This window comes from Pseudopipra pipra, chromosome 7 (assembly GCF_036250125.1).
Source record: "Pseudopipra pipra isolate bDixPip1 chromosome 7, bDixPip1.hap1, whole genome shotgun sequence".
In the NCBI taxonomy this organism is placed as follows: Eukaryota; Metazoa; Chordata; class Aves; order Passeriformes; family Pipridae; genus Pseudopipra; species Pseudopipra pipra.
Genome location: NC_087555.1, coordinates 5,828,884 through 5,851,741, shown reverse-complemented (window position 1 = coordinate 5,851,741; position 22,858 = coordinate 5,828,884). Strand labels below are relative to the sequence as shown.

The window sequence follows — 22,858 nt, the reverse complement described above, 5'->3', positions numbered from 1 at the left end:
CTCCATTCAGTTTGAGGGGGAAGACCCTCAAATGTTTTCTTTAGATCTGATGGCCTTTTTTTTTGTTTGTTCCAACCTTGCTGAATTTATTTTAGGAAAATTACTGTGCTGTGTTTAAATGTCAGTATGTATTCTTTCACTTTCAAGGCAAAGAAGGAAATTTCATACCTCCATATTAGATTCATGAAATTATGGTCTTTTTTTGTGTGTGAAAATGGTTCATTTTGTTTGGGTTAAAAACTGGCAAAACTGCATTGGCAAAGTGTTACTTTTTATTATGGTATTGGATAAAAAATAAAAGCATTTAACTTTAGATAGAACCTTCTTCATGACCCTTTAACAATTGTTTGTTCTCCTGAGACTTATTGACTTTAAATTAATTAACAATTATTTTGACCCTTATCCCTTGGCTTAAATTTGTTGCATTGATGTGAATTAGTAGCGAGTAGAAGGGGGCGGAGTTCTCTGCTATTCAGGCAGCTGAAAGTGAGAGCAGGGCCTTAACCCAAACAACGAGATAGTCCTCATCTTTTCCTATTTCCATTTTTATAGCAGTGTTGCTTTTCTTTCCAGTTTTGCAGTTTGCAAATTGTTTATGCCATGATCCATTGACTTGAAGGCTTTTGTAGGAGTCTGGTAGAATAGCAAAGGAATTCTTACTGTCGTGTTTAATAAAGATGAATCAGATGTGCATCACATGGCTTGTTTCCAAATGACTGGTGAAACTTCAGTTTTTCTGCTTATCTTTCATCCCTTCAATTTTATGGGAAAAAAATGTTGCTTTTGGCAATGTATGTCTTTCTGCATAGGTTTTTTGGTTTTTTTAAACCTTTAGGTTCAACAGAGTTCTGTCCAGAAGGATGCAATAAACTCTGTCTTTTCCTGGTTTCAGCTCAACGCCACATATTTGGGCTATTTGAACCCTTTTCCTCTGCCTACCTGATAGATTTTTCAAATGACTATAAGGTTACTGGCTGGATCTCATGTGCCTTTTTTTTCTGCTGTGAGGACCCATATTTATTTTCAGTGTGTTTAGTTTATCCTCAAGAAGGCTTTCACTGTATTCTGAGCTGCCAGAAAAAATTCAAACTGTAACTAAGTTAGAAGTCCTGGGAGAAATTAGTGTCCCTTCTGCTTGTGGCTAGTTGCAAATTCTGGTTATTGTCATTATAGCTTTTGAATTACTGTGGGCAAATCATACAGCATGGAAAGCCTTCCCTCACATTTGTGAGCCATTTTGTCTATGTTTATACCGTGTTTAATTCATAGCATCCCTATCATGGTTTGGCTGACTGGAATTTGTGTGATTCACCAAGGCAGTTTGCTGAGCAGGTTTTCTGCCTGACCTTTTTGGGATGCTCAAGTGACACGGAGGCCTGAAGGAATGGGACAGGCCTTGCCAGCAGAGAATTCCCCATGCAAGGTGGAGTCCTTAGGTGGCACATAACTAACTTCACTTGCTTCTGTGCCCTCCTTTCTGTCCCTTTCTGTCCTTCCCTGCTGTGCTGAACATCTCAACCCAGGGAACAGAGAGAAAGCAAGAGCCTTGTGTCCTGCCTTTCCTAGCTTCTCACAGTGCTTCCTGTTCTCTGCCTTTTGGGAGAGGAGTGAGTAGGCACTAGATTGTTGCTGCAAGGCTTCATTTTTGGTTCCGCCTTTCATGTCAGCATTTCCTAGAAATCACCAAAGCTAGTGAAGGCTGGAATTTTCTAGGATGCCAAAGGAGTTATCCATCCTCTTTTCCTGCCCCTTTATTACAATGACACTCCTCTTTTTGATACCTTCTGACAACTGCAGTCAGTGGTTTCTATGGTTGGAATAACTTATAATAGTGTGTTCCAGTATATTCTCAAAGAAAGAGCAAAAAGAGGATTATGCCTGCTTCCAAGATTGGGATAACAGTTGCCTAAAAGGAAGATGCAAAATCTGTAAAAATAATGCTTTGCTGTTCGTTAAGAAAATACTCTAGGCAGTCAGGAAAGGTAATTCTCCTATACTTCCTTTCTCCCAAGTCCACCAGGAAAGTTTGGCTAAATCAGTTATTGAAGTGAGGCTGTGGACTCAGTTTTTACTTAAAGTATGAATTTTAGGTGAGTTCGTTCTTCCCCTGACCCATTCAGCTTAATACTCAGAGAGGAGAGGTCATCAAAGGAGGAGTGAAGTTTCTGTTTTCCAGTGCATGAGAGCTTGTAAATCTAAAAATGTGATCAGAAGCACCTAGTTGATATGATAGGAAAGAACCAGGACCTTGATGTTACTGGTCTGAGTAAGCTGATGTCCCTGTTTATGCCCCAAGAAAATTTCATTCACATTTCCCTTTTAGCTAACAGAAACTAATTAGCCAGGCTCACCATATTCAAGTGATTAAACAGAATGATGTGTAAATGTTAACTCCAATTACAATCCTAATGCTAGCTTCATATCAAGAAAGAACATCCTCTCAACAAATCATCACTTCCTCCACAGAAGAAAAAAATCTGGTTCTATGTGCTGTGTGTGTCTACAAGAGCTAATTAACAGTAAACCCTCTGTAATGCAGACAAGTCCTTTCATAGCTCTTTTGGACCCTGGCATAGTATGACTTCAATAGAATTTCACAGCAGCTTTGAGTAGTTGTTGGGGAAGGGAAACCACTTCTAATAAACTGCTTATGTTCATTGCTTTCATGGTGCTCTGTTCCACTGCTTGGAGGAAAGTGTTCCATATGCCCTGCATTTTTTAGAATAATTATAGTTCTGGAGGGGAAGAGGATCTCTGTATAAAATAAGAGGGAAGATAAGATCCGTGAGTACAAACTAAGCTATGTTACTTGATGGGTAAAAAATGCTACTCTTGAGAGACTTTTAATATGGAGCTTTCTGATGCTGTATCAGAACAGAGCAGTTGAAGAAACAGGTTTATTTTTTATGAATCAAGACTGGAAAAACTAGCAGTTTCTGATCCTGCCTCTGTGGATTGGATAGAGCTGTGATCTGTTTGGGACAGATTGATAGAGAAATCCCAGTTCTGTGTGAGAACTTGCCTCTACTGAATTGATTCTGAAGCCAGACCTTTGCTGAGAGCACTTTTATTGTTGCAACAGCATTTCCCTGCCTGGAGCTTTGGGAGGGATACATGTGGAGTACCCCTTTGACATGAATGAAAGAACTAATTCTCACACAACACTATTTAAAATCTGTTCTGTGGCTCCAGTAGTTTGAGGATCCTGTTGAGAGTGCACAGGATAGAATAAGGCCAGAAATCTGTTGTTTCTGGTAGTTTGTTATACAAAGAATGGAATGTGAGCGAAAAACTTGCAGTAGCTTGAGACTGTTCATACTCGTTGACCAAGTTTCTCAGCAGCTGTGCTTGTTAGATGGGTTTGGGTAATATTCATGATTGCAGAGTTGTTGTGCCAAGCAGAGAAATGCCACAGAGAGGTTACAGAGATTGCCTTATGGATAGAGGAGTGGCAGTCCTTACTGTCTCACTGGACCTGTCCCAGCCCTTGTGCTTTCCTCCGCTGCTGAGATCTGCAGAACCGTCAGTGCAGCACCCAGTCTTACAGAGCAAGCAAGCAGGTTTCTTGCAGAAACCTCCAGGGACTTGTAGCATGGGACAAGGTAGCATGAATAGAGTTTTGTCAGGTCCTAACCAAATTCTTTGCAGGGACATCTCAGTAAAAGCTTTGGTTTGATGTTTTGCGGGGGTCCCTTTGCTTTGCTACCACTGTTTGCAAAATGAGTTTTCAAATACATTTAAAATAAGAAAATTCTTTGTTTGGAAAATGGACTAAATTATTTTCACTGAAACTATAGGCAGAAAAAATAAGAAGTGATTAGGCCAAACATGATAGGTTACTGTAGAAAGACAAGAAGCATTGGGAAATTTGAATTGAATTAGAATGGAAAACAACACACAGCATGATTACAGAGGTTTCTGCTCTTGTTTCTCATCAGGCTAAATGGGCCTTGTGTTTTGTGTCTGTATTGGTTTGGCTACACAAATAATATACAATGCAGAAATAAAATTGTGCCATGAAGAAGTGACCTTATTATAAAGCAACAGTATATATCTGACCTCTGTCCAATGGTTTTCTTTCATGGCTGGAAATGAGGATTTAATTTAGATTTAATATTGTTATTAATGAACTATCTATTATTAAATTTGAGAAGCTTTAGAAATATGTAAGTTGTAGAGTTGTTTAAACCTCAGGAATGGTTTCTTAATAATACATTAATATGTAACATATAATAAATCAGAACTAAACCTTGTGGTCTTGCTTCCAATCTACCTGTGTAATGTAGGATTTGTTGCTCTTTCATAATTAGAAAATTTACATGATAAATGTATTTGAGTTGAGAGTCCAACCACCTAATTCTCTTCGTTCTGGCTTACTCAGTGACCTGTCAGGTGATAAAAGAGCTGCAATTCCAGCATAAAACGGGAGGCTCTTGGTTGGGTTTCTTTAGAGCAATACATCTGTAGTACTGTGCTGATGTAAGCATCTATACAGCTAAGTCTCCTTTATTAGATGTCTTCAGATCAAAGTTAGTGTGTCAAACCATGTAGGTGGAGGCTGTGTTTAGGTTTGTGACAGATTTACTCCTTTCTGGTATCTATCAAGTAATCTTGCAAGAACTTCCCCCCCCTCCCCCTCCATGCATGCTTTTCATTGCCTATTTGACACCAGATAGATATTTGCTGGAATGATGGAGTGTAGAATGCTTGATGCAGATGAGAATTTGCATTTTAAGTCTGCAATTGACATTACCTTTTTTTTTTAGTTTACATAAAAAAATGTGTGTTCTACTTCTCAGTTAATTTGCAACAGTTTTTCTAGCATGGGATCAAAAATAGTGGATAACTTGTAAATGATGATAGTATGGTTGACAGTGAGTCTTTTTCATTTGTTTTTGCAGAAATGGAAATACCAGTTTTCAATTATTATTTTATCAGTGTCTAGCCTGCAAACACAATGGTAAACTAATTAAACAAACTATAGGATTTGAAGGAATTAACAAGCTTCTGTCCTTTGGTGCTATGTGTTGAAAGTTGTGCTGCAGCACTTACCAAAGGTGGAAGCATTGCCACAAATACCAGCAGCCGTGCAGGAAGAGAACATTATCAAATTAAGCCATCAGACCAAATTACTTAATTTTACTATAATTTTTTTCCGTGCTGTAAAGTGAAATAACAGGATGGGAAAATGTCATATAACTTATCTGTACCTTTGGGTAGTAGTTTCAAATAACTGCATTCAAATTCTAGTAGGAAAGGGGGACTAATACTAAATTAATTTCCTATGCCGTGCCCTCTCTCTGTTAGTTCAGCTTCCTTTACATCTCTTTTCTGTAAAGTAGAGATATTTTGCCTCTTTTCTACCTTGTTGCAGTGGTAGTGTGTAGAGTTGAACAAGAAGGTAAACCCTGTACCTTCAGAGAAGGTGACTGTTTTCTCAGTACTGTGTGTTAGAGAGGCTTTAGAGAAGAGCCAGGAATAGCACATTGTGCCTTGAAGTGAAGAAGTTTGGGAACTCAAATGCGAAAGCTTATTTTGGCTGAAAGTGAAAGAGCTGGATTATCCTCTAAGAGTAAACAAGTAAGGAGCAAAAGTTTGGTCAAGGATGGTGCCAGTCTAGAAGAGTGAAAAGGGGGGCAGGGTGTCTGTCTGTGAGGTAATGAAATGGATGAAATCTGAAAGGCATTCAAAGCAGCAAAATACCAGTGCATTTCTAATGAGGGTTATTAATCCCTGGAATTACTCTTCCTAGTAGTGTTCTCTTCTCCAAGTGTGATGAGTTGATAAGTTTGTGCTGAGCCTGGAGGCTGTGCTGTACAGATCCTTGGGGCAGAGGATTGTCCTGGTTCCTGCTGTCATTGCTCACAGTGTGACATAGCACTTCCATGTCCGTGACGATAGTTTCCAGCTCGTGGCTCATGCTCTAAGATTAGGACCTCCTTTGAATTTTGATTCCTAGCACTGAATTGGACACAGACAAGCAAATCTAGCTGCAAAATCCTGGGCATTGGTTCATGTCAGCTGTGATGAGGCACAGAGTGAGAGTTCCACGTGATTTTACACAAGATTTCTGTTATACTGACATATTCTTGTTCATTAGCAGTCTTTTTCTATGAGAGACCAGAAACTCATTCAGATCTTATCTGTACTTCTGTCAGAAAACTTCACGCTTTTTTTCAATCTGATGTAAATTTTTAATGACACCATCTTCACATGCTGGTGAACAAGCTCTTTTGCAGACATATTGGCTGTTTAATCAATAGGAGATAATGTAGAAACTCATTTCTGTAGTTATCTGAGATTGAGCAAATGATGAAACAGGCAAGGAAAGATTGTGGGATAACATGAAAAACGGGTGCTGGCTGGTTCTGATTGAGCTTTTGTTTGGCAAAAGGTTGTGAGGAGGTAACTGTATTTGCATGTTGTGGTTCATCTCTTAGCAGATCTGGTAGTCTCATACTGGAGAGTTGTGGCAAGAACTCTGAGAACAAATACAACGTTACCATGATGACGACAACCAAGCTTTGGTTAAACATGGTCCAGTCATGACATAATCCCTGATTTGTCAATGATATGAAGTTTTTCTTGTAATACTTGAAGGAAAATTGTCTGAAATGCAATCAACCTTTTGAATAAGCAGTGTGAACTGTTTCCTCAATTTGTCTTAGACTCCCAATGCTCTTCCTGTGACACAGTGTGTCCTTTGGAAACACAGGACATCAAAGCAATACACCTGTGTGTTGTTTGCCTCTTAAAATACTCACTTGGATTTTTGTTACATGTTATTGTACTTGCTGTCCCATTTTAACTCACAGTTGCCTACTTATAATAAACCTCATGATGTTTATATATGTCACTGAAATTAAGTAGCACAGAAGCTTAGAAGGCACAGAAGCTGTAAAGCACCCTAACATGAGTGAAAAGGAGAGGTGACAGTGGAAAAGTAGAAAAACAAAAGGGCAGAGGATGTGTTTTCAGTTTGTTGCCATTTCTTTTGCTCCAGCTAATGCTGCTAAGTTTCAGCCAAGTTAGAATCTGTAGATCTTATGTCATTGGAGATCATGCTGAAGAGGAGACAAGACACTGTGATGCCTACTTTTGGCAATATAGCATGTTCATCTGAAAATAATGCCAGGAGCATGGACCAGGATATACAGATCCTGTGGGTTGGTTTGTCAGCAGCAAAGAAGCTGCATTGACTTGGCACATTGGAGGGAAGAGGACTAATTCCAGTCAGGCAGTTCACCAACATGTCAGTGGCCAAACCAGTCTCTCCAAATTCCCAGTAGGCTGGAATCAGCCATTGGGATATTTTCAGGTTATGTCAGTGGGCTCTGTATCAGTGGGCTTTGCTTTGCTTTGCTTGATCAAATAACCTTCCCAAAGAAATTGTGTGAATTTCAGAAGTGAATTACATCTTTCCCTGCCCCTCATGGGCCGATGGAGGGGAAAAAAGACAAGGTAAAAAGTATTCCTGCCTTAAAATGGACCACTAGTTGTTAATATGTGTAGTCTCAATCACAAGGATAATAGGATAATAGACAAAGAAAGGATTGAAGAAATAATATCCTTGCTTTAAAATAGTCCCATATCTGGTAGAAATGCTTTTCCCTCCCTTGTGGCAGTGATATCCTCTGCTTGTAAGTAACTTGAATGCAGTCTAAGTTCAGTGCTATCTTACCATTACAGCTTTGGGTGAGCTCTCTGTACTTTGATTTTCTGGGTCAACCAGTGGGTCAGGCTACAAACGCCAAACTTTGTGGTGTTTGAGTCACCTTTTAATCAATGGATTTTTAAAATAAGGGAGCACTTTCCAGAAAAATTCCAGTAAGAAAAGGGGTACCCTTAAGAAAGCAAGCCAAAACCTATAGCTCTAGCAATATATTTGTGTGTACTCTCTAAAGGTTGCATCAGCCTTTTTGTGCTGTTGATGACTTAAATATTCCAAATACATTTTTGAAGTGGGATGGGAAGCATTCCTTCTCTTCCTTACAACAGAGGCAGGGGGAAAAAAAGTTACCTTCTTTCTACTTCTTCTCTTGAGCCCTAATGAGCTTCAAAAGCTCTTGAGACCTAAAATGCACAAAAGTCAGCATCTGTCAGACATCCACTGTCTGACAGAAAGGCTGGTACCTAAGTTTGGGGTCACAGGGAAAGGAAGGGGTTTGTGGCTGAAAAAGGAACAAGGTTTTTAAGCCAGATCACTGTTTCCCCAGGTGCTTGGCCTACTCTCTTCTGGGATTTGAGCAGCTATTGAAAGATGAGGTTTTTAACATTTGGAAGCTGCCCAGATAAGGCAGAATCTTCAGTAAGTTCAGTAATGTTCCATCAGACAGAAATTTGGGCGAAGGAAGAGGTGTTTTACTAAATGATCATTTTCCTTTATGTGGGCCATACTGTACTGCAAAATAATAATAATAAAACAGCTGTTGGAGAGTGTAGGTTACCCTGAGCAGTACCCTCAGCATGGACACAAGCTGCTTTTCCAATCAAGTCACATCTGTGACTATTGAGATGGTAGGAGGTTGCTGTGTACATAAACACAAAAAAAATCAGCAGCAGAGCTGAGAATAGCTGATGAGGATGATACTCACAAAGGCTGGTTTCCCTTGGCTTGCTTTACAGACAGTGAAGTGGAAGAGATTCCTTGGGGTGGCTGTGGAAAAGGAGGAGAGGAGTGAAAGTGGGTGAGTTCAGAGCTTCTAAGCTGAACTTTTCTTTTTGGAACAGCCTCTGGGGGAAGCACTGGCAGTGGGATGATGACTAGAATTAAGAGGAGTTGCAAGATATTCCGGAGTTTCTCTCTGCTTCATTTGGTAATTTAAGAACTACTGGGAGATGACTGATAAGTCATGGACATGGAAGAATTTTTCAGCATATTATCGTACAGGAGATAATCCTGTATAAGCCTATGTCAGAAAGAGAATATCAATTTTATGTGATTTTTTTTCCCCAATAATCAAACGTGATTTTCTAATGATTGATATAATTCTGTAGGATGTTTAGACAGTACACTATCTATATAAAATAATAGTGATAAATCCAAAAGCAGCATCAGGCATAATCAAAGAAATTCCTTATACCCTGCTCTTTATCTACCTTGGATTTTCCTCAATATTTATGGGCACTGGCTGCATTTATTCCCTGCTATGCTTCACAAAGATAACTTCTGCATATTTAGAACTCAAATGATGAGTAGCTAAAACATATGTTGAAGTTAAAAGCACTGTGGCCATTACTAGCATTCTAATAAATGTCTCAAATGATATATTTATAAATACATTTATGCCAGTGCAGAATGAAGTGTTATTATGTTGAAGTGTTGCTATTTTGATTTCAATTTTGAAGGAAAGATTTTCAATTGTACATATGTATGAATGTATGTAATACGTGAATAATATATGGGTGTGTATTTACAAACACATCCTACTACAAGCCCTCTGTGCACTCTGATCTCAAACATAGGTCCAAAAGATGCTTTAGTGCCACCTCTTGTTAAAAAAACCTCAACTGAAACCCATGTAAGCTCTTATTACAGAACACATGATTGGATATGATAAAAAACTAAAGGATCAGGAACATAATGTGACAGTTCTGTTCTCATTAGTTTCTCATGTCCTGTTTTGTTTTCATAGAATCCCAGAAGTGACCTTAAGGATCATTTTGTTCCAATCGCCTGCCACAGGCAGGGACACCTTCCACAAGAGCAGGTTGCTCAGAGTTCCATCCAACCTGGCCTTGAACCCTTGCAGGGGTGGGGTGGCCACAGCCTCTCTGGGCAACCAGAGCCAATGCCTCGCCACCCTCAAAGTAAAGAACTTCTTCCATATATCTAACCTAAATTTCCCCTCTTTCAGTTTAGATGTTTGAATTTTTTTCCCCTTTACCAGTGTCAAGTGCTGCACTGACTGCTCCCTCATGTGCAGGAACTTGTTCCCCTTGAGAGGTGGTCCAGCAGAGACTGGGGCTCACTTTAAGGTGCAGAATTTTTTTCATAAAGAAGAAACATAAAGTCATGAAAACTGCAGAGAAGAGAATCCAATTTGGTCCCCAAATACAGTCCTTGAAGGTTCCCTACTGTGAAATACTCATGGAGCTTGTGAAAGCAAATGGTTGTTACCCCATGTCATTTGAAGTTGAAACAGGAAAGAGTCTAGGGGTCACAACCACTTAGAGAAAATATCTGCTCTGTGCTCTTTAAATCCTCTGAACAATTGCTCTCAGGAAAGACTAGCATTCCAAAAAAGCAGTCAAAAGAGGCAGGTATGAAAATAGAGATCAATGCATTTGCAAAAGAAAGATGATGATTTGTGAAGTAAAGTAAAAATGAAGGGCATGTGGTAGAGAAAGCTTCCTCTTGGAACTCCTTAAAGGTGGACAATCCACCTATGCAGTCTACAGGTGTAGTCATGTATGGGTTTGGATATTTCTTATGCTGAATAGCTCAATTTCAGAAAACACTTAACTAGATCTGAAGTGAATTACAAGCACTTTCCACCAGTGGGATTAGGAAAGTGTTAAAAAAAAGTCACAGAAGGAAGCTTCCACTGAATGTTTTACCTACTTACTGATTTAATATGGGCACTACCAGCTATTTCTCAAGTGATGTAACATGCTCTGTGGTACTTCTGGATCTGACAGTGAATGAATAGCAAACAGTGCCACCAAAGTAGTTTGTTTCTATTTGAGAAAAGCATGTTTTCTTGATTAATTATTTCTTGATTAATTATTTCATGTACACCAACATGATGAGCCAGTTGACTGCCACTGGTTGCAGAGAAGCAGGCGTAGTTGACTGATTCTAACTGGAATTTTTTATGCAGAGAGAAATTCTTTGAGCTAACTTTGATAGTTTTGGTTTCAGAGCAGTCCATCCACACCTGTAGTCATTACAGCTCTAGTTTCCTTTGTTTAAAGCAAAATATTACTCTTCCCAAAGAAGTTGGGCAATATGACAAGTTTATAAAGATGGTTGCTCTTTTACTTGATGAACTGGCTTCACCTGTGAGTCTGATCTAGGGGATTTAACTGGCTTTGTGTCACAGACAAATCAATCTACTTTATATGGGACCTGACCTGGCATATTTTAAAAAGAATGCTAATCTGTTTGCTTAAAGCACAGGCCTCAAAACAGAATAACTGTGCAAGTTCTTAAGAATAGCATTCTTTTTTTAAGTTGAGGCAGGAAATAAAAATCTCACCTAAAAATAACAGGGAGTGCAAGAGTTGTTATTTGGGCTTTTCGGTTTTACAGGAGAGAAGCCCATAAAAAGCCTCCATATTGATGATGTAATTCCAGAGATTTCAGTAGTCATTCCCGTTCAGCTGTTAACAGGGAGTTAAAATGGGGAGTCCTTGGTCATTTATAGTGAAAACTAACAGTGGTTGTTCTGAATTACGCCATTCAGATTTAAAACTAGTTTTAAAGAAATCTATTTGCACTGTGTGTGCTTAATGATAATAAGATGTCTTGAACCTATAATGAATACATAATAATGTCTAGAATGCTAGGTTGCATTAATTTTCAAAGCTATACTTAATATTTTTTCTTCATCCTCATTTATTTTTCTGAGTGAAATGAGGACTCCTACCTTCTTAAAAAAAAAAGGCATGAGTAAGCATACTTTTACAATTTAAGGGATGCACATAATATGTTTGTGTCTTGTCGGTGTTATATTTTCAGAAAACAAAAATGTGTGAACAAAATATGTCTAAACCTTCAGTAAATGATGTCAACATATGTGAAACATGTTGATGTATCCTAACAGCACATCTTGGCTGGTGATATGCTAGAGGAGGAAGGTGTGTGCACTGTCACCTAGAGACTGCAAGTGTCTGTTCTGTACATGTTGTTCTCATTTGGCAAAAACGGTGAAAAATCTCTAGGCATACAGGTAACTTGATTGTAGTGATCTAGAAATGTCCTTAAAATGGTTGCTTGAGGAAGGCTTTGATATAGGAACCAGTGTGGGTAAGGAAAAAGCACTTTTGACAATAGATATCTGTTTGTCCACATTAGCCTTGGCTGAAATCAAAGCTGTGTTTGAAGTTTAGTGATGTTTAACAGCTGAGTGGACCCAGACATAGACTGCAACTCTGAGGTCATTTTGCATATTGAAAATTTGTGGCTAGTTGACAGTTTGCCCATCTCTGGATTAAATTGAAGTGGGTAATAATTGTGTAACTCTGAGATCAATTGTGAGTTAAAAGTTGTGTTAACAGTAGATAAAATCTCCTAGTCTGTACATAAATACTGACGTTTGTCAGTATTCAAATGCCCTCAGATTAGGTGGAGGGAGGGGGAAGGGAGCCTTGTTCTTGAAAAAAAGAAAAATAAAAAGCAAAGCACATCTTGATGTGAATAACATTAGATGAATCCTTCCCACCCTGAGGAGCTGCGTTTCATGGACACCAGTCACTCTGGAAGCTGTGGTTGTAGATCTCTGCCAGGATGTACTGCACAGCAGAGAGAAGCTATTAATATACACAAATTTGCTTCCCTGTCTGGTTGTTTATCTCGTATGTTTTAAATACTCAGATTATCGCTCCAGGATTAGCAGAATCTGTCAGATCTCTAAAAGGGCAGCTTCAAAGTCAGCTGAACTGCTGGAAGGGGTGAGGAATGCAGAATGTGCAAATCGTCCACGAGGAAAAAATAATGCCTCGATAACAAAGATTTACAAGAAGGAACTACTTAGCAAATACTCAAGGTTGTAATGAATCCTGTTTGGATATATAGATAAAAACTCAAAGGAGGGAAGGTCGAGAGAGGAACTTAAAGCCCTTTAACAGTTTGACTTCAAAGCTAAATTTCTTTACATCTCATACTAGGTGGGTTAATGCCAAAGATATAGAAACAGGTGTTCTTTGTCAGCTTTACTCCATGGACCACAACTCAATTTCCTTCCCTGCTTCTACTGAACTCTCCAGTCAAAACTGTGAGATGGTGTACTCATCTAAGTCAGTAATTAGGCTTTAATACCTGCCTCAAGGCACCATGGGGATTGCAGATGTTCTGATGTTTTGGAGTGGACAGAATGATATGAGTCCCACTGTTGAGCATCCTTATCTGTCTTGGAATACTAACTTTGAATGCAATCTCAGTTTTGGTTTGTGGGAGTGGGTGTTACATGTTTCTAAATATGAAAACACAGTACACATTGAAAAGGAAACAGAAATTATTCATTTCTCGTAAGGGAATACTTGAATTTTACTTTCAACTTTTAGCCACAGATACACAGTTTCTAGTTTAAGATTTTCACATGGTGTGATTTTTTTTTCCCTCCCACAGTCTCCCCTGCTGTTGCCTTTTCCAGTTATTAATTGGGTATTCTGTCTTCAGCTGAGGGACGTGTGGGGGATAGCAAATTAACTATATGCAGTTGAATTCTGATTCAGGGCCATATTTCTTGGACTGTTAATTCTGTTTTGATGAGCATAAAAGTCCAGAAGCACCTCGCAGAGATTGTTTCCGTACTCTGGAGTAGATTTTCAGTGTATAAAAGAAAACAGTGGCTGTACCAGGAGTTGCTTGTTGGTGGGTTAGTGATGGAGCTTTGAGAAATGTGAGGTAGGATCGACTTTTGGCTGTCCATTAATTGTGCTGAACAGGCTGGACTGACATAGCTACCACTCCTTGCTTGAGTTTAGCTTTTCTGAGCCCTATCAGGCCTCCATGCTTTTAAAAATTACTCTTAACAGGATGGGGGTTTTTGATAGGGAATTGCAGGCACTGAGGTGGTGGTGAGACAGTAACGTAACAAAAATGTGAGTGGATTAAGCCCTTAATGCCATTAAAGATAAGGAGATTTGTGTGTCCAGCTGTCTGTGAAGCCGAACTGTTGGTTAAGTGCATATGCAAAAAAGGATTGGATTAAAAAAACAAAATGGGAGAAAGTTTTGTGCCTTCAGCAACATCTCTGATCAGTGCCACCTTGCAGGGACCTGTGTTGAACAGCTTTACCAAGCAGAAAGGTAAATAGCTGGTTAATGAAATTCAATCAGGGTGTTAAATGTAATGATTTCGTGCTTGCACTGCAAGCATAAAAATAGTGGAGAAATGATGCAGGAGAACGGACGGTAGCAGCAGAAGAGAGAAAAAGCAAACTCAGCCTAATGAACATAAGTAAAAATGCTGTAGGTGACACCCCGAAAACCGGGCTTAGTAAATACTCTACACGTGTTTCGAAGCAGTGGTGGTGTGCCCTGCTGGTACCAGGAAGCTGTTATGGCAGAGACTGGTCGTTTGGTCCTGGAGCACATAACCCACGGGGCTGTTGATTTTGGGGCTTAACTCAGCAGCAGAGGGTGGAGAAGCTGCTCAGTGTGCAAGCACATCCATTCAGGGCTGGGATGTTTGGGTCTGAAAGCTTTTTGATGCAAAGGCAGTGGACTTCAGAGTGAAAGCAACTGATCACTATTTGAGTGGAAAATAGAATTTTTTCTGTATTTCACTTACTTATTTAGCATTTAAATATGTTTATTCCTTTCGCACTTCCTTTTAAAGCTTGCTTAATAGTGTGTTTAAATGGCGCCTCCTGTAAATTCAGGTATGATATTCAATTACAGCATATTTCACATTAAAGACTAAAATGCTTGTTTGGTGAAATTATTGAAAATTATTTGCTTTTTCAATTCCCTAGTAAAGATGATGAGATCATTCTTTAATAGTCAGTGAGAGTTGACATGATGGATCATAAAGATCCATTTTGAGCCCCCCTTGTACTTTATAAAAAATAAAAGGGCTGTAAGGAATGTGTAACTTCCTTTAATTTTCTTCACTAGTTATTATATCTCCTTTGGAACCATTTTCTTATTATGACCTATCATGTAAATAATATTTGGACCATTTTTAGTGTACACAGAATCATAAAACTAATTATTTGCTTTGACAGCCATTATACTAGTTATTCATATGCACTTTAAAGGCGAGTTCTCCTGCCTCTTTTGTCAGTCTGTGGTTCAGTGATGTTTTTTAAAAATTATATCATAGAATCATGGAATCAATAAGGTTGGAAAAGACCTCCAAGATCATCAAGTCCAACCCTTGATCCAGCACCACCGTGGTTACCAGACTGGCACTAAGTGCCACATCCAGTCTCATCTTAAAAACCTCCAGGGATGGTGAATCCACCACCTCCCTGGGCAGCTCATTCCAATGTCTGATTACTCTCTCTGTAAACAGTTTCTTCCTATATCCAACCTAAATCTCCCCTGGCAGAGTTTAAGACTGTGCCCTCTTGTCCTACTGCTGGTTGCCTGGGAGAAGAGACCAACCTCCACCTGGCTACAGCCTCCTGTCAGGGAGTTGTAGAGAGTGAGGAGGTCTCCCCTGAGCCTCCTCTTCTCCAGGCTGAACAACCCCAGCTCCCTCAGCCTCTCCTCATAGGACTTGTGCTCAAGTCCCTTCACCAGCCTAGTTGCCCTCCTCTGGACCTGCTCCAGGACCTCAATATCCTTCCTGAACCGAGGGGCCCAGAACTGGACACAGCACTCAGGGTGTGGCCTCACCAGCACTGAGTACAGGGGAAGAATCACTTCCCTGGTCCTGCTGGCCACACTGTTCCTGATCCAGGCCAGGATGCCATTGGCCTTCTTGGCCACCTGGGCACACTGCTGGCTCCTGTTCAGCTTCCTGTCAGTCCACACTCCCAGGTCCCTCTCTGTCTGGCTGCTCTCCAGCCACTCTGTCCCCAGCCTGTAGCGCTGCTGGGGGTTGTTGTGGCCAAAGTGCAGGACCCAGCACTTGGCCGTGTTGAACCTCATCCCACTGGAATCAACCCAACTCTCCAACTTGTCCAGATCCCTCTGAAGAGCCATCCAGCCTTCCAGCAGATCAACACTCCCCCCCCAACTTGGTGTCATCTGCAAATTTGCTAATAATGGACTCAATCCCCTCATCTAAATCATCAGTAAAGATGTTAAACAGGACTGGGCCCAACACTGATCCCTAGGGGACACCACTGATGACCAGACACCAGCTGGATGCAGCACCATTCATCACCACCCTCTGGGCCTGACCCACCAGCCAGTTCCAGAGTGCCCCTGTCCAAGCCGTGGGCAGCCAGCTTTTTCAGGAGAATGCTGTGGGAGACGGTGTCAAAGGCTTTGCTGAAGTCCAGGTAGACACATCCACAGCCATCCCCCTTATCCACCAGGTGGGTCACCTGATCATAAAAGGAGATCAGGTTGGTCAGGCAGGACCTGCCCTTCCTAAACCCGTGCTGGCTGGGTCTGATCCAGCCTGTAGGTGCTGCGTGATTGCACTCAGGATGATCTGCTCCATAACCTTGCCAGGCACTGAGGTCAGGCTGACAGGCCTGGAGTTACTCAGATCCTCCTTGCAGCCCTTTTTGTGGATTGGTGTGACATTTGCCAACTTCTAATCACCTGGGACCTCCCAGTGATCCAGGACTGTTGGTAGATGATGGAGAGCGGCTTGGCGAGCTCTTCCACCACCTCCCTCATCACCCTTGGTTGGATCCCATCTGGTCCCATAGACTTGTGAGGATCCAAGTGGCTCAGCAGGTTGCTAACTGTTCCCTCCTGGATTACAGGGGACTATTCAGCTCCCTGTCTCTGTCTATCAGCTCTGGAAGCCAGTTGTCCTGAGGACAACCTGCCTTACTGTTAAAAACTGAGGCAAAGAAGGTGTTAAGTAACTCAGCCTTTTCCTCCTCTTTGGTGACTATGTTCCTCCCCATGTCAATCATTTATACTGTATGATTGTTCATAGAGTATAAAAGTGAATTAAAAAAATTCCTCTTCTCAAGAGTGTTAGTCAGTACAAGCTCCATAGAAGTCTTTTGATGTCCAGTGTTTTTCATAATTGCCTATTAAAGAGTTTATTGCATCAACAACATGGAAAGACAAGCAAATGAAGAGGAACATTGTTTTGGATGGTTATGCCAGGTCCTTTAATGTGAGCTCTGAAATCAACATCACACAGTAACCAGTGGGGTTAGAAAGGGCCCTGTGTCTTAAGGCCAGACACGCTGAAGGAGGGATGTCTCTGCCAGGGGAGTAAGTGGTACTGGACCTCTGCTTTGCAAACATCATAATCCATTTCCCAGCCAGACAACATTCAGCTTCCTTTATTTGCAGGCTTTAGAGTTTCCATCAAAAAGTGTTGTGTACTGTCAATGTGTTTTCCCTGGGAAAACATGGTAATGGTGCTTTAAATATGATGCTTGAATACCTAGTTGTGGTAGTATGAGGCTTTCTCAGTGGCAATGTAGACACATCTTCGTATACCAAACCAGGTTAGGTGGCACTGCTTCCCACTGCTCTACTTTGTGGAAAGTTGTAAAAACAAGAATAAAGGGTCAGATAAATCAATTTACTATTTCTGTGGAAGAGTCCTTTAAATTTTTAGTAGCTGTGTGGTACGTTTTTATTAATAGGCCATAATGTACCTTTCATCATCGTGTGATATTTCCACAAGCTTGACGACAGTTAACCTGTTTCCTGTACTTACCAGACAGTGGTTTTGGCACTGTCTATACTCTGCAGTTGTCATGCTGTCTCTTTTTACCCATCTTTCCAGCAACTGTTCTGCCATTGTTGGAGGGATATTAAATTCTCTGAGTGTGTTTTTGTTGGTAAGTTGTTGGTATGCTGTGAAAATGCCTAATTTAAGGTATTGATTTGACTTTTTCTTTGCAGGGAGCCTGATTTCTCCACTGCCTGTGTAGGTGATCTCCAAATGTAGGCACCTAAGACAGACTGACTCTCTAAGACAGTGCTTGTATAGTATCTACTGTGATGCCAGCCCTTTATATCTTATCACTATGGAAAAACAAATTAGTAACTGCAGCTCATGCTGCTCTAGAGCCTGGAAAGCTCAAAGCAGCTGAAGGAGTAGAAGAGGGACAACAGGTCTTGTGCAGAAGCTGAGCCTTGTTTGGCATTGTTCACAGGAGTTTTTTGGTTTCAACACACCAGTCTTTTGGTTTGGGATTTGATTGTGTTGAAAAGCCACAGCAAAACTGGGTGGGTGCAATCATAACCCCTGACCAAAAATGTTTCTGTGTGGTAGTGATGAACCAGGAGTTCCAAGAGGGTGAGTGGTTCTCCTATGGATTATGTTGTTCAAATATAAATATCCTCTACGTGAGGAAGGTGTACAAGTACAATGCAACCAGATTTGTCTATGAAGTTCCCTCTGACTTCTTCCGTACTCAGGAAGGCATATTATATTGGTATTGGGAATTTTTCATTAGTTTTCCCCTAAATTCACAAGCCTGTGAGTTAACGTAGGTGGAGCCAAAGAGTCAGCATAGTTAAAGCTCTTGCAGGAAAATGCAGTACCTGTATCCTCATTTTGCCATTGCAGATTTGCATTTGCCATCAAAGTGCATGTTGTGTTTCCTTGTCCACACGACTCCTCACATGTGCATGGTGGTTTGAAAAAGAAGTTGAATTGGTATATTGATTAAAAACAAACAGTCATACCATATATATTAATGTGTTTGCTCTGGCTTCCCATTTGGACTGGAATTCTGGTCATAAGGCAGTAAGCTTTCCAGGTGACTGTGTTTTATGTACCCAACCATTCTTTGGTCTCTCACCCTACCTAAAAATAAAATATCTGATTCTGATTGCTAGAACCCCTCTGATTGCTGCGGGAGTTATTGGTGGCCTCTTCATCATTGTCATTGTGGGCCTGACATTTGCCGTGTATGTTCGGCGCAAAAGCATTAAAAAGAAGAGAGCACTGCGAAGATTCCTGGAGACCGAGGTGAGAGTGCGCTGCTTCTCACAGATTATTTGAAAAGATATGCAGGTCTGTTCTGCTTTCCTATTAAAGATGTTAAGGTCTTCAATCCAGTTACCAGAGAGATCTGTAAAAATCCTTTTGCTAACTTGTGCGAACTAAACTAATGGAAAGAATGAAGCTATTTCATTATTATAGTTTTCTGTACATATATAGATTCATGGCTTCGGAAGACCAAAAGAAGTTCCCCATGATCACAAAGGCATGTTCCACCACGTTCCTGAACTCCCATTCTGCTCTCAGCTGAACATCTATCCTAGTTCATCAGTACATTTAGCAGCTCTCATGATTAAATATTACAGGTTCTCATTCAGTATCTACTTAGGTCAACTTTTAAGACTAAAGTAAGTTCCCTTAGCAAGTTCTGGTACAAACTTAAGTTCATCAGGAATACTTAAATGCAGAGATTGTCACTTACCGTTGTTCCCAGTGCCTACAATGCTTTTGTGGTCCAGATTTTGCCAAGTCTGTAGTCATGATCAGTAATAATAATGTATTTTATTAAGACAAGATACTTCCTGGAGCTTAATCAATTGAAGTTCCCAGTTCTACTGGCAAAAATATGCAGTGGAGCTATAGCAGAGTGCTGTGCCCACTTCATCCTGCTCTTTGAAACATCAGTAGTGGAAGGGCAATCTAGGAAGTATATTTAAACATAACGTTAAATTGTTATCTGTCAGCTACAGCAAAGGTGATTGCTGCAAGTCTTCTCGGTGTCTCAGACCTTGAGACACTTTGCAAATTATAATATTTTTAAATTAGAGTCCCCTTTTGGAAGATAATAAAGTTTGGGAATACTGTTAGCTAGTGAATCTTGAGTAAGGCTTTATTAACAAGGCTGTTTGCAGTTCTTTTCCAAGGGTCCTGCTCCCACTCTTCTCTGGGAGCCTGGGAGTAAATGATTTATGCATCCCCAATCTGTTTGCATAAGTATCTTTATGCTTGGCTAGAATTTGTATTGCTTGGTAAATATTGTTCAGCTTATAAAAAGCTTAACAATATTCAATGCCTTTAGATATATAAATCTTGCCATTGTATCAGCTCCTACTTAAGCATAAATTATTTTAGCAGGTAGTTCTCACTGCATTTGGGAAGCACTGACTTTGAAGTCCAGCTATCATTCTCCGTTTTGTCAGATTAAACCTGTGGCTTACAATAGTCCTTAGGGACCAAGCCTCCTACTGAACATGTGGGGAAGCTGTTGTCTTGGCTAAGAAACTGAAGATTAAGTCAGGAGCAGCCCAAGATAAACACAGAAGCAACATAGCTTCAGCTGAAGTGTCTCTCTCTAGCTAGAGGCTGTAATAGACCTATTCTTTATGTAGATCATTCTCCATAAAACTCTGTGAGCCTTTTTTAGATCTCCACAACACATCTCTACTTCTCCCTGCCATACCTGTGTTGGTGGACTGTGGCACAAAAGCTCTTTTCATCCTTCACAAACTGAAACTACAGAAGTATGCTGCCAAACTGCCTAATTTTCTTTTTCAGTAAACCTTTCTTTTATGGTATAAGTACTGGACATCTAAAATGGGAAGGAGGAGGGAAGAGAAATCACTCTAAAATCAAGTGCAGCTTGCAGATTATTTCTGTGATAACCTGACTTGTTGCTGTTTGGTTATGTTGTGCTTTCTTACCCCATTAATTTCTGAATACTGGTGTTTTTACCTGAACAAAACTAATTAATCTGATCAACTAATCAAGTAGTTCATTATGCTCTAAGGCCATAAAAGTAGTTCTCAAACTGCAGAGCATGATGCATTTAGCCTTGTCAACAGGCAGCTTTGAAATACTGAGTGGTTTCAAAACAATTTGAGTAGGAGTAGCCATGAATTATTTTCCTCATCCTGTAAAGGCAAAGGCTGTTTTTCATTGTTTGGAGTATTGTCCTTTTCATGTATTTTTAATTTATTTTTAAAGAAGCATTGTTTTTTTGGCAGAGATGGTATAACACTGAGATCCGAGAGCATTTTTAACTGAATGTGCCATTGTGGCTCATTTACAAAGTTTCTTGAGACATCTTGAACAAATTGTTTAATTGCAGTAAATTAGTGGCTGTTATAAATTAGCGGTCTGCTATAAGGTGTTTTCTCCTTAAAGCTGTCCTCCTCTGTGGTAAAACAGAAGTTCAAAAAAACTGTCCCTTGCCCAAAACAGAATAAGAATGTGATGAGCCATTAAGTCAGGGCTATTAAAAAGAAATATGGTCAACTTAAAAGACACTAAAATGGGAAAAAATAGAATGTGGTGCATTGATAATAAATGCTATATTTCTGTCATGTAGAAAATATTTCTACCACCTCCATTAGCAAAAGTCCTTGGGTGTGTTATTGTGACACCAATTCAATTTCCAGTTCGTAATTCCATCATGCAATTTCTGGTGGAAATTATTACATGTTGGCTGAGGACTTGCTTTTTCAGGTCTCTTGGTTTTGTAGCATTGCTCATTTGCTTTTGAAGGTGAGAAACCCCTCCACAAGTTGGCAGGTCAGTGGTCAACAGATCCCCACCACTGTCTTGTTCCAGCATTTATTTGGATTGGTCATTTTCAGTATAAACTTCTGATGGGTTTTCACATTTACAAATATTTAAGATTGTTGGATATTCCTTCATAGCTTGTGGAACCCTTGACTCCAAGTGGCACAGCACCCAACCAAGCACAGCTTCGAATCCTAAAGGAAACCGAGCTGAAGAGAGTCAAGGTTCTTGGCTCTGGAGCCTTTGGAACTGTATACAAGGTAAGAGTCTTAACTATACAGCAAAGAGTTCCCTCATTTAACTTTGGAACACTCAAGTTCTGCACTGCAGTGAAGCACCCCATCCCATGGGTGGGTTCATGAGTCCTACATACCTGGGATAGACAGGATATTGGAATTATGTGGGAGGAGTGCATCTCCAGGCTCAGGTGTTGGCTTAAGTTTTAATCAGACATACAAACATTATTTCTTGGTGAGCAAAGGCATGTCAGCCACAATCATTCTTGTGTGCAGGAGGGCTACACAGGCAGGGCTGTCTTGCTGTTGAAGTGCAGTATCAGAGTTTGTCATTCTGTTCTTACATAGTGGCTTTGCAGTACACTTTTGGAAAGCTAAACTTTGTCTTTCGTTTCACAAGTGTCACGTCAGTCTTGTAATAGGAATAATACTTTGTAAAATGATATCATTAGCTAAACTGTAATACTTCCTGCTTCTTCCATTTAAGTAGAAAAGATGAGTTTTGTAAATGCACCCTTTAAGCAGGATGTGAGCGCGGAACCCACAAGGGAAAAGTACTTCTGTTAGAGATTATTTATTTTTTAAGATCTGTTAGCAGTGTCCAAATCTCAGAGGCATGAAGTCAGGTTTATTGGGCAAGTCAAACCACTTACCCAGTCCTTTGGGAGCATCCCACACCTGCCAAATCAGTCTGATAGGTCAGAGAGCTGAAGGAGGACAGACACTCATCTGTCTTCAAACTGGGAAGGAAAGGAAGGAAGCACAGACCAGGTCACTGTAACTACAAGCTCATGGGAATAGATTTATGAATAATCAGTTTGAATATACTTAGATGATAATAGAGATGGGTACCTTGAGACTGACAAGAACACAGCAATAGTCAAGAAGGATGGAAAAGTAGCCAAGACATACACAATTTGTGAATTTTAATTTTAAAATTTCCTTTTTAGCTATCTGAACTTTTAATTCTCTGGCATCAATTAATTAGAGAAATAGTCCCTAAATGTTTCACTCTAAATATATAGTTCTCAGGGTGTCCTGCATGATGTTGTGACCTGGTGATAATCAGTTTTGAAAGTTTCCAGATAGCTTCAGAGTTGAGCATCAGAATCCAGACAGAAAATCCAGATTTTTGTTCAATTTTATCTGAATCAGTAGTCAGTGGGAAAAGTACATCACTGACGATGCTGCCATTACTCTTTAGAAACCCTCTTTTGGAAGGAAAATCAAAGGGGCTTGATGAGGACTTTCACTGATACAGCATGGTTCATTTTACATCAGGGTTTACTTTTGGTGCAAAAAGTAGTTTTTTGGGATTTGTATTATTTTTATAGCTTTGTGTATTCTCAGTTCTGAGGTTCATAACTGA

At 40.1% G+C, this 22,858-nt stretch overlaps 1 protein-coding gene across 5 annotated transcripts in view; it reads left to right on the top strand.

Annotated features, from left to right (window-relative positions):
- The window catches only part of ERBB4 (erb-b2 receptor tyrosine kinase 4), a 605,204-nt gene that overhangs the window by 465,058 nt on the left and 117,288 nt on the right, over positions 1-22,858 (top strand). For all 5 annotated transcript variants that reach the window (XM_064661948.1, XM_064661949.1, XM_064661950.1 and 2 more), the window contains exons 17-18: positions 18,607-18,739; positions 21,391-21,513. In XM_064661948.1, coding sequence (XP_064518018.1) covers positions 18,607-18,739; positions 21,391-21,513 — 256 coding nt within the window. The remainder of the gene's footprint in view (positions 1-18,606; positions 18,740-21,390; positions 21,514-22,858) is intronic.